Raw genomic sequence first — 12,513 nt, forward strand, 5'->3', positions numbered from 1 at the left:
TCTATCTCAAAAAAAAAAAAAAGAAACAATTTGTTCAAGGTCACATGTGCTGAATTCAAACCCCAGGAATCTAGTTCCAGAAGCCACACTGTAAACCACTATACCGCATTGCCTCTGCTTACCCAGATTGAGGAAAACATTAATTTATTGATTTGCAGCCTCCAAAACACCCCTCTCCACCCACATGTCAAATTCCATATTTGTGGTCCAATTTCTAGCTTATGCTTCTAATCTTCCCACACCCTGCCCTTTCAGATCTACCTCCAGGCTCTGGGCTACTCCTGGGCTGTTTCAGTGACAGCCCAGTGTGGGGAATTGATTTTTAGATCTGCCAGCTACCACCTGCCCAGAAACCCTCTGGCCCCGTCTCCCCCTCCCTGCTGCCTCTGCTGTGTTGCTGGCCCAGGCAGTCAGGTCTCATCTGGAAAGGAGACGCCAGGGCTCAGTGTGTTGCTGCTGCCCTTTGGCCCTGTGTCCTGGCCCAACCCGTGCAGCCAGGGTAATTTTTCACTTAGGATCTTTGGATGTCCCTAGATCTTCTCTTTTGAAATAGTCCAATGAGAAAATGGATATGTGGTTTTTTTTTTTTTTTGAGACGGAGTCTTCCTCTGTCACCCAGGCTGGAGTGCAATGGCATGATCTCCACTCAACACAACCTGCGTTTCCTGGGTTCAAGAGTTTCTCCTGACTCAGGCTTAGAGTAGCTGGGATTACAGGCATGTGCCATTGTGCCCGGCTAATTTTTTTGTTGTTGTATTTTTAGTAGAGATGGGGTTTCACCATGTTGGCCAGGCTGGTCTCGAACTCCTGACCTCGTGATCCACCCGCCTCGGCCTCCCAAAGTGCTGGGATTACAGGTGTGAGCCATCGCGCCCAACCATGACGTGGCTTTTAAAGAGAAAAAATGACTCCTATGTAACAATGTTTGCTGTTTATTCAAATTTCAAAGATGTATTTACGCACCCACACATGGGTGAGACACCACGCTGGGCACCAGGCCACCAAAGCCAGGTTCAGTGTAGGGAGTGAAGGGAGGACACACGTGGTCAAGGAGGTAGAGTTCAGTGTGTGAACCTCCGTGGCAGAGTTCTGTCCAAAGTACTGTGGGAGCAGAAAGAACAAAGTAAATAATGCTGTTCAGGGAAAGGTAGAGAGAGTGGTATTCAAGTTGGGTTTTAGAGGATGAATAAGCTGTCACTAGATGAAGAAGGAAAAGGAAGGAGGAAGGAAGCAGTGGAAGGAAGGGAGGGCAGAATCAGAGCACATGGGCAGAGGCTTAGCGGTGGGAGCGGCCTGCTTGGAGGAGGAGGCACGGTCTGGGGTGTCTGGGGTGTGAGCATCAGGATGACTGCAGTGTAGGGACTGAACCCAGGTATGTGATTGACCTAATATTCCCTGCAGTGAGAAGCTTTGCAGATTTATAAGAGGGATGTTGGCCAGGGGAGAAAACCATAGGAGGGGACCAGGCACAGTGGCTCACACCTATTACTCCCAGCACTTTGGGAGGCCAAGGTAGGAAGATCCATTAAGCTCAAGGTTCAAGACCAGCCTGGGCAACATAGGGAGACTCTGTCTCTACAAAAAATTTAAAAATTAGCTGGGTATTGTGGTATAAACTTGTAATTCCAGCTACTCAGAAGGCTGAGGCAGGAGGATTGCTTGGGCCTGGGAGGCCATGGCTGTAGTGAGTTGTAATTGCACCACTGTACTCCAGCCTGAGTGACAGAGCAAGACCCTGTCTCCAAAAAAGAGAAAAAAAAAAAAAAATTAGCCGGTGGTAGTGGCATGTGCCTATAGTCCCAGCTACTCAGGAGGCTGAGTTGGGAGGATCACTTGAGCTCAAGAGGTTTAGGCTGCATTTTTTAAAGAGGAAAAAATGACTCCTATGTAACAATGTTTGCTGTTTATTCAAATTTCAAAGATGTATTTAAGCATCCACACATGGGCGTGACACCACGCTGGGCACCAGGCCACCAAAGCCAGGTTCAGTGTGGGGAATGAGGGGAGGACACACGTGGTCAAGAAAATAGAATTCAGTGTGTGAGCCAAGATCGAGCCGCTGCACTCCAGCCTCGGTGACAGAGCAAGACCTCATCTCAGAAAACAAACAAACAATACAGAAAGCCAGAACTATAGGAGAGGAGGGAAGGAGGGGAGGAATTTGCTTACACAGAGTTTCTGCTCTGAAAGTTGGTTGTGAAGTGCCTGGCTAGGCTGGTTGCGTCAGACGAGGCTGGCTGACATCTCCCAGGATACCTCGAGATGGCTTCTTGGTGAATTCACCCCAGTCCAAGGGAGAAGCCTGAATCAGAAACCAGATTCCTCAGCTCAGCTCACCAACGGGAATTGTCTTTCAGGGAAGGTCTATATTTACTAAAATTACACCTGAAGGTCCATCTGTTGATTTACTGTAACTATCAAAGCAAAAGTAATTCTTCTTAGAATGCCAATTAGTTCATTTACAATAAGATATGAAAATGATGTGTCCATTTTCTCCCATCGCCATGATGTGGTGGGAAGCTGGCCTGTCGAGTTGGGAATTAGAACCAGCAGTTCGTCACCAGATAGCTTCAATAGGGCTGGGTGCCTCCATCTGCATGGCTAAAGTGCCTTTAGGATGGGACGTGTCCTGGCCCTGGTCAGGTCCTCGGCTCCAGATGTGGCTGTCACTTTCAGGACAGGCTTTGTGATGCTCCCTTTCTGAGGGACACGGGGTCTTCTCACTCTGTCACCAAGGCTGGAGTGCAGTGGCATGATCTCAGCTCACTGCAGCCTCTGCCTCCCAGGCTCAAGTGATCCTCCTACCTCAGTCTCCTTAGTAGCTGGGACCACAGGTGCATGTCACCATCCTGGCTAATTTTTTTTTTTTGGTATTTTTGTAGAAACAGGGTTTTGCTATGTTGCCCAGGCTGGTCTCCTGGACTCAAGTAATCTGCCCACCTCAGCTTCCCGAAGTGCTGGGATTATAGGTGTGAGACACTGTGCCTGGCCCCTTTCTGTGCCTTCTGATGGACACAGTCTTTATGTCTTAGACTGTTTAGTCGGCCTCCTCTTGGGAGGCTTGGAACTGAACTACTGTCTCCAGAGTTCTCCCAACCTTGGCTATACAGTAGAATCAGAATCACTTAGGGAAAGTTTTTTTTTTTTTGAGATGGAGTTTCGCTCTTGTCGCTCAGGCTAGAGTGCAGTGGTGTGATCTCAGCTCACTGCAACCTCCACCTCCCGGGTTCAAGCGATTCTCCTGCCTCAGCCTCACGAGTAGTGGGATTACAGGCGGGCACCACCACACCCAACTAATTTTGTATTTTTAGTAGCGATGGCGTTTCTTTATGTTGGCCGGGCTGGTCTTGAACTCTCAACCTCAGATGATCCACCCGCCTTGGCCTCTCAAAGGCACGAGCCACCGTACCCGGCCTCACCTGGGGAAATTTAAAAGCCAGTCATGTCTGAATTTTGCCCCCACAGGCTCTGATCTTATTAAGCTGAGGTGCAGTCTGGGTATGTTGAGTTTTACAAGCTTCCCAGGTGATTTCAATGTGCAGTCAAGGTTGAGGGCCTTTGTGAAAAGCAACTGTGCATATTTTTTTAAGTGTTAGAATTAATGATTTATTGTCACCCAGATGGCAATTGGATTTATAGTCTTTGTATTTTTTGTAAATCAAAAAAAAGACAAGTTTTAAATAGCCAATGCTGGTTATATTTTCAGAAAACATGCTTAGACTAATTCATTAATGGTGGCTTCAAGCTTTTCCTTGTTGGCTCCAGAAAATCCACCCACCTTTTGTCCCTTCTTAAAAAACTGGAATGTTGGCATGCGTTTGACTTCGTACTCTGAAGCGACATCCTGACAGGCATCCACATCTACTTCAAGGAATACCACGTTGGATACTTTTCAGAGAGGGAATGAAAACAAAGCTCGATCATTTTTCAAGGCCCACCCCACCTGGCTGAGAAGTCAGCTACTACAAGTTTATTGCCTGCAGTGTCCAGGGCTTCCTAAAAAGCAACCTTGCTGTTGATCTGCTTCACCATCTTGGCTGCTAGGATCTGACCAGCAGCTGTAAGGACTGATGGAAAAGGACCCAAAGCACCAGACCGAGCTTCGAGAAGACTCGCCGCTGGCTCTCCCTTTATGCATGTTTCTGCCCTTGCCCTTTGAGTGTTGACTTTGCTCTGAGAGGGTCACTTAACATGGATCACGTGCCAAAGGCTTCCCAAGCATTACCTTGTTTCATTCTTTTTTCTTTTTTCCTTTCTTACAATATTCAGACCAGTCTGATACCTTTTTTAACTCTTCACACAGGCCTACCAGGCAGTGAAAAAGAGCCATGGCCCAGCAAAGGCAGTGAGGTATAATTCTGCAAAGATCTGGGTTCATTCCCAGCCCTACCTTTTACCAGCCAGGTGATCTGGGCATGCTTCTTAATCTCTCTGAATTGTAGTTTCTGCATCTGTGAAATGGGTGTAATTAACATTTGCCTTTCAAGGTTGTTCTGAGGATTAAGTAAAGCAAAGATGAAAATCATCTGGCTTGGAGTAGTCTGTCTTGTATTGGCTTCTCTTTCTGTTTTTTTTTGTTTAATTTTTCTTTTAAGTGAAAATACAGAAACATGGCTTCTCCTTCTCAATGGGAGAATTGGGAGTGACTGAGAGATCACATTCCTTGGCGGTCTTCAAGAAAGGAGAGTTCCCTATCACATTCTGACCCAGAGATATAAAGTTAAGGGGCATAAGGGGCCGGGCGCTGTGGCTCACACCTGTAATCCCAGCACTTTGGGAAGCTGAGGCGGGTGGATCACGAGGTCAGGAGAAGGAGGTCATCCTGGCCAACATGGTGAAACCCCATCTCTACTAAAAATACAAAAAATTAGATGGGCATGGTGGCATGTGCCTGTGGTCCCAGCCACTCAGGAGGCTGAGGCAGGAGAACACTGGAACCTGGGAGGTGGAGGTTGCAGTGAGCCAAGATCTCGCCACTGCACTCCAGCCTGGGCGACAAAGTGAGACTCCATTCCCCCCTACAAAAAAAGAGGCATAAGGGGCCGGGCACTGTGGCTCATGCCTGTAATCCTAGCACTTTGAGAGGCCGAGGCAGATGGGATGCCTGAGCTCAGGAGTTAGAGACCAGCCTGGGCAACATGGCGAAACCCCATCTCTACTAAAACTACAAAAATTATCTGGGCATGGTGGTGCATGCCTGTAGTCCCAGCAACTTGGGAGGTTGAGGCTTGAGAATCGCTTAAGCGATTCTCCCCGGAAGCAGAGGTTGTAGTGAGCTGAGATCATGGTATTGCACTTCAGCCTGGGCAACAGAGCAAGACTCTGTCTCAAAAAAAAAAAAAAAAAAAAAAAAGGTAGAAGAGACATGCAGCAGGGAGGTGTTTGAGACCCGGTCCCTACTGAGAGTGCTACACTCTCTTTCCCTTCATATGACGAGGTCTCTGTGGCAGCTACAGGGATGATGGGACCAGATAGTCTGGATGAAGAACAGCAGCCTCTGGGAGGAGATGAGGGGCAGATGAAGGGCCAGGGGCCAGCTCCCACTTCCAAGAACCATCAGAGTGGTTTTCTTGTTCCAGCAGCATCTCCCCTGGGCCAAGCCAGTCAGTGGGCCATGTCTGTCTGTCTGGGACCAACTAACCCCCCTGCCAGCACATAGCACAGTACCTAGTAGACAATTTTTTTTTTTTTTTTGAGACGGAGTTTCAATCTTGTTGCCCAGGTTGGAATACAATGGTGCAATCTCAGCTCACTGCAATCTCTACCTCCTGGGTTGAAGTGATTCTCTTGCCTCAGCCTCCCGAGTAGCTGAGATTATAGGTGCCCGCCACCATGCCCAGCTAATTTTTTGTATTTTTAGTAGATACGGGTTTCATCATGTTGGCCAGGCTGGTCTCGAACTCCTGACTTCAGGTGATCTATCCACCTCAGTCTCCCAAAGTGCTGGGATTACAGGGGTGAGCCATTGCACCGGGCCCCTAGAGGACAAATTCTACCACTGATATCAAAGAAAATTGAATTGCAGCCTCAGCACTGCTGCAGGCAGCCCCGAGTGTTTCCTCTTGATCCTTCAGAGTGCATCTGCCCCAGATCCTCCTACCTCAAGCTTCCCAAGTAGCTGAAACTACAGGCATGTGCCACCATGCTCGGCTAATTTTTTATTTTTATTTTTTGAGATGGAGTCTCTCTCTGTTGCCCAGGCTGGAGTACGGTGGCTCAATCTTGGCTCACTACAAACTCTGCCCCCTGGGTTCAAGCGATTCTTCTGCCTCAGCCTCCTGAGTAGCTAGGACTACCGGCACATGGCACCACACCCGGCTAATTTTTTGTATTTTTAGTAGAGATGGGGTTTCACTGTGTTAGCCAGCATGATTCAATCTCATGACCTCATGATCTGCCTGCCTTGGCCTCCCAAAGTGCTGGGATTACAGGCGTGAGCCACTGTGCCCGGCCAGCTCAGCTAATTTTATACATTTTTTGTAGAGACAGAATCTTGCTCTATTGCTCAGGCTGGTCTCGAACTCCTGGCCTCAAGCAATCCTCCTGCCCCAGCCTCCCAAAGTGCTGGGATTACAGGCATGAGTCACCCTACCTGACCAGGACCCCAGTGTCTTCAAATAGTTCCTTTGATACATAGCAGGTAGGCTGTGGATGGACCTTCCAGTGTCAGAGAAATCTACCAAGGCCTAAAAAGCTTTTGAGTGATTTAAATACATTATCATTTTCCAGATAAAGAAATGGGTTCAGACAGGGTGCTTACTCACGACCACAGAAGCCCTAAAGATGAACCCAGATGACCCCCTGAGTCCCTTTTAGCTCTGAGCATGTGAGTTGGCCATGTAAAGGCCATTGTCCAAAGCCAAGATCCATTTGGGTCATTCTTCCTCTGGACAGCAAATTGGAACCAACCCAATGCCCAATGGGGAATGATTTATTTACCATCAAATTGATAGAGTACCTCTTATCCTTTAAAAAGCATCCATTTGGCGGGAAGCAGTGGGTCACGCCTATAATCCTAGCAATTGGAGAGGCCAAGGCAGGTGGATCACCTGAGGTCAGGAGTTTGAGACCAGCCTGGCCAACATGGTAAAACCCCGTCTCTACTAAAAATACAAAAATTAGCCGGGCGCGATGGCGCCTCCACCTGTAATCCCAGCTACTTGGGAGGCTGAGGCAGGAGAATCACTTGAACCCAGGAGACAGAGGTTGCAGTGAGCCGAGATTGCACCACTGCACTCCAGCCTGGGTGACAGCAACATTTCCTCTCAAAAAAAAAATAAAAAATATCCACTGGATGAAGTGGATCACTGCAACACTTTGGGAGGTCAAGGCAGGCGGATCATGAGGTCAGGAGTTCAAGACCAGCCTCGTCAACATAGTGAAACCCCATCTCTACCAAAAATACAAAAATTAGCCCGGCTTGGTGGTGGGCACCTGTAATCCCAGCTACTCAGAAGGCTGAGGCAGGAACATCACTTGAACCCAGGAGATGGAAGTTGCAGTGAGCTGAGATCATGCCACTGCACTCCAGCCGAGGCAACAGAGCGAGACTTCGTCTCAAAAAAAAAAAATCCATTTGAGTACTACATGACAACCTATAAAAATGCTTCTGATTAATATTAAACGGAAAAAGTAGAATACAAAAGTGTATTTAGACAATACTTACCTAACTAGGTGAACGCATGAGTGCTAGAGACAAGAGCTGCAGTTTAAATTACATGAATGACAACGGGATGTTGGAGGGAGATTTGGGTGTTTTAAAATTATTGTCACATTGTTATTCATGCAGCTTAAAGGTCTGGGTCATCATTGCTTACAGATAAAGTACAGACTGCCTTGCATGGCCTCCAAGGCTCTGCCCACCCAGCTCCAGTCAGCCTTTGCCATTCTGCCACCCTCACCCCACGCTCCAGCCATTGGGGCATTCACGGAACCACGAGCCTTCATGCCGGTGTCACTGCCAGAACACTGTGTTCACGGTCTACTACTTGACTAAATTCAGCTCATTCACCACGTCAAACATCACTTCTGACTCCCAGTGAAAAAGACACAGAAGAAACTCACTGCATTACTTGATTTCAGGGAGGGACTAGAATCAGATGTGGGATGGAGACACAGACCCTTTTCTAAAATACAATTTTATTGAGCTATAAGTCACATACTGTATCATTCTCCCATTTAAAGTGCCTAATTCAATGGTTTCCATGGTTTTTGGTACATTCACAGAATTGTGCAACCATCACCAGACGCAAGTTCTTTTGTGCCTTTAGGATTTTGAACATGTGAATATATCACTAATTGAAATAAATCAATGAATACAATTAAACACACATATCCATCACCACCTCTCTGAAGTCCTCCCAGACTCCCACCAGTGATAGATGGCTCCTCTTTCTGTGCCCCACTTGTCTGTCATAACTATTATGTCAGTGTTTTTATTTTTGTTGTTGTTTGTTTGTTTGTTTTGAGAGAGAGTCGTGCTCTGTTGCCCAGGCTGGAGTCCAGTGGTGCAATCTCGGCTCACTGCAACCTCTGCCTCTGGGGTTCAAGCGATTCTCCTGCCTCAGTCTCCCAAGGAGCTGGGACTACAGGTATGCGCCACCATGCCTGGATAATTTTTGTATTTTTTTTTTTTTTTTTGAGACGGAGTTTCGCTCTTGTTACCCAGGCTGGAGTGCAATGGCGCGATCTCGGCTCACCACAACCTCCGCCTCCTGGGTTCAGGCAATTCTCCTGCCTCAGCCTCCTGAGTAGCTGGGATTACAGGCACACACCACCATGCCCAGCTAATTTTTTGTATTTTTAGTAGAGACGGGGTTTCACCATGTTGACCAGGATGGTCTCGATCTCTTGACCTCGTGATCCACCCGCCTCGGCCTCCCAAAGTGCTGGGATTACAGGCTTGAGCCACCATGCCCAGCTAATTTTTTGTATTTTTAGTAGAGACGGGGTTTCACCATGTTGACCAGGATGATCTCGATCTCTTGACCTCGTGATCCACCCGCCTCGGCCTCCCAAAGTGCTGGGATTACAGGCTTGAGCCACCATGCCCAGCTAATTTTTTGTATTTTTAATAGAGACGGAGTTTCACTATGTTGGTCAGGCTGGTCTCAAACTCCTGACCATATGATCCACCTGCCTTGACCTCCCAAAGTGCTAGGATTACAGGTGTGAGCCACCATGCCCAGCTAGTGTTTTTGTTTATAAAAAGACCTCTCCGCAGCCCAGACTGTGAGCTCTTTGAAGGCAAGTATGGAGACAGTCATTTTTCTGTACCAATACAAGTCTGGCATTCAGGAAGAGTCCCAGAAACATTCGATGAGTGAATGAAGTTTTCTTTGCATCTGTGTAGATGGGCATGGTAGGAGAGGCCAGAGGATGACCCAGCCTTCCTCACTTTCATCCTCATCTCCACTGCAACTCCACCTTCCCCCTTCCTCATCTTGTTCCTTATCCTGTCCCCTCCCTGTCACTGACCTCCCCTCAACCCCTCTCTTACTTCCATCCTACTCTGTCCCCACCCCCACTCTGTTCTCCAAATCCATTTCCATTTTGACCTCCATCCATCCTTATTTCTTGACTAGACCCAGTTTTCTGAAATGCAAAGACATATTAATAGCCTCTTAGAAATAGCATTTTTAAGGGGCTGGGTGTGGTGGCTCACACTTGTAATCCCAGCATTTTGGGAGGCCAAGGTAGGTGGATCACCTGAGGCCAGGAGTTCGAGACCAGCCTGGCCAACAGGGTGAAACCCTGTCTCTATTAAAAATATAAAAATTATTAATTCCAAGTTCTCTAAGGGGTTCTGGAAAGAAAAAGAAAAAATAAAAACAAAAAGAAAATAAAAAATATATATATACAAAAATTAGCTGGGACCCCTCTCTCTTCTTGATCTTACTCCCAGGAAAAGACACTGACAGAGCAGAAGTGTGGATGCCACATACTGTGTAAGTTTCTCTGGCCTTGACACACCTCAGAAAGCTTGATGTTTGAACCCTACCTCCTCCCCACCTTACTCCCGCCCCCAAATCCCTTCCTGCAAATTGTCCCAGTTCATTTTTTTTTTTTTTGGAGACGAAGTTTTGCTCTTGTTGCCCATGCTGGAGTGCAGTGGTGTGATCTTGGCTCACCACAACTTCTGCCTCCTGGGTTCAAGCAATTCTCCTGCCTTAGCCTCCCGAGTAGCTGGGATTACAGGTGCCTGACACCACGCTCAGCTAATTTCTGTATTTTTAGTAGAGACAGGGTTTCTCCACGTTGATCAGGCTGGTCTTGAACTCCTGACCTCAGGTGATCAGCCCGCCTCAGCCTCCCCAAGTGCTGGGATTAGAGACATGAGCCACTGTGCCCGGTGTCCTGATTCTCATTTATGCTCATCCAAAGTCCACAGCCCACGAGGGCCAGCCCTTGAGGCTGTTGCCCTGACCTGGCCTCTGGTCCCTGCTAGGAAGCACCTGGCTCATTTGCATGCCCTCTCCTGATTGGCCAGCTCCCCACCCGGCTGCCGGAGCTCCTGAGGCTTTTTAGTGCCTACCCTTGTGACATTCTGGCCACCTACACTGGCTGCTGCAGAGTAACAGAGGCTACTGTCACCAGGGCCCTGGGACCAGATGACCCTCCATCTTTTTCATCCTTCCACCCACAAACCCCCTAGGCTGCTGCTGACGCTTGACCGTCCTTCCCCCTCACACACGCATACTCCGCATGGCCTGTATAAATGCAGGAACTCGTAAGAGGATTATTTGTCAGTGTAGGCAGATAACAGGATGACAGGAGGAACATTTTTTATGACAATGAAAGGCAGACAGACAAGACGAAGAAAGCTGTTCAGAGACATAGGTCTCCCACAAGGAGATAACCAAGCGTTGTCCTTCTTCAAACAAGACAGTCCCTGCAGATCCAAGGCTTCCCCAGTCCAGGGACAGTGGAGGCCACCAGAACTGAAGAGTGCAGGAAGGAACCACAAGACCTGAGGCAGCAGGGACACTCCCACACGACCTCCGCTAGAAACAGCAGGAAACAGGCTGGGCAGTGGCTCAACCCTGTAATCCCAGCACTTTGGGAGGCTGAGACAGGCTGATCACTTAAGGTCAGGAGTTTGAGACCAGCCTGGCCAAATGGTGAAACCCCATCTCTACAAAAAAATACAAAAATTAGCCAAGTGTGGTGATGCACTCCTGTAGTCTCAGCTACTCTGGAGGCTGAGGCAGGAGAGTCCCTGGAACCTGAGAGGTGGAGGTTGCAGTGAGCCGAGATCACACCACTGCACTTCAGCCTGCGACTCCGTCTCAAACCAAAAACAAAACCGAGCAGGGAATGGAAGCTGAAGTAGCAGGAAGACCAGGAAGAGGAGGACTTTGTTAGCGTAAGAGGGAACAGAGAGAGAGAAGGACCAGCTGTCCAAGGCCTGAAACTGAGATGCACCTCTACTGGGGAACCTGCCCTGTGGCTTTGGGAGAACAGTCTGGTCTCTAGAGGCTCCCTATTCACCTTTAAGACCCAGGGCAGGCTGGGTGTGGTGGCTCACACCTGTAATCCTAGCACTTTGGGGGGCCTAGGCGGGTGGATCACCTGATGTCAGGAGTTTGAGACCAGCCTGGTCAACATGACGAAATCCTGTCTCTACTAAAAATACAAAAAAATTAGCCGGGTGTGGTGGTGCACGCCTGTAATCTCAGAACTTCGGGAGGCCAAGGCAGGCGGATCACTTGAGGTCAGGAGTTTGAGACCAGCCTGGCCAACATGATGAAACCCCGACTTCCACTAAAATACAAAAATTAGCCAGGCGTGGTGGCAGTCACCTGTAATCCCAGCCACCTAGGAGGCTGAGGCGGAAGAATCAGCTGAACCCAGGAGGCAGAGGTTGCAGTTAGCAGAGATCCCACCATTGCACTCCAGCCTAGGTGACACAGCGAGACTCCATCTCAAGAGAAAAAAAAACAGGTGCAGTGTTTCCTTCTGGGGTGATAAAAATGTTCTCGAATTAGTGGCAATGGAACTGTCTCAAAAAACAATTCAAAACATGAAATTGTATGCTTTAAAGGGATGAATTTTATGGTATGTAAATTATGTGTCATTGGGGAAAAAAAAAAAAAAAACTGTTAAGAAAACCAGGAGTGGTCTAGGGAAATGCTTGGCCAAGGCTCCAGGCTCCAGGCTCCAGGCTGGGCCATGCTTCGACTCTCTGGATGGGAACTCAGCACAGCTGGCATCCACAGGGCTGAGTGTCCCCTGTGGCAGCCATCACAGGCTTAGGAGGCTCCTGGCATAGAGGGGGATGCGAGGGAGGGCAGTAGAAGAAAGTCCTCGTGCAGGGGAGAGGAAACCAGGCTGCCGGCCCAGTGCCCAGCTGCTCCCCATCCCTCATGCCCTGGCCCTGGAGCCCTTGGCCACGTGCCCCATCCCAGGGACTGCCTAGTTGTGAGAGAAGCCCCCATGGGAGAAGGCAGGGAGGTCAGGGGCACAGGCAGCAGCCTGGGGCAGGCAAGCCAGGGGGTTGACCTCACAGGCCCC

The 12,513-nt window shown here is 48.6% G+C and overlaps 1 protein-coding gene and 1 pseudogene across 2 annotated transcripts in view; both read right to left on the minus strand.

The window, feature by feature from the left end:
- Positions 1-3,587: 3,587 nt before the first annotated feature.
- Positions 3,588-4,047, minus strand: LOC108289796 (annotated as a pseudogene). Its single transcript, XR_001819317.2, has one exon. The product of XR_001819317.2 is annotated as a thioredoxin-like (transcript).
- Positions 4,048-12,033: 7,986 nt separating this feature from the next.
- Positions 12,034-12,513, minus strand: part of AOC3 (amine oxidase copper containing 3) — a 25,475-nt gene continuing 24,995 nt past the window's right edge. Inside the window, 1 exon segment of the mRNA XM_017509365.2 lies at positions 12,034-12,501. Coding sequence (XP_017364854.1) covers positions 12,415-12,501 — 87 coding nt within the window. The 3' untranslated portion in view covers positions 12,034-12,414.

This window comes from Cebus imitator, unplaced genomic scaffold (genome assembly GCF_001604975.1).
Source record: "Cebus imitator isolate Cc_AM_T3 unplaced genomic scaffold, Cebus_imitator-1.0 Scaffold415, whole genome shotgun sequence".
Taxonomy (NCBI): Eukaryota; Metazoa; Chordata; class Mammalia; order Primates; family Cebidae; genus Cebus; species Cebus imitator.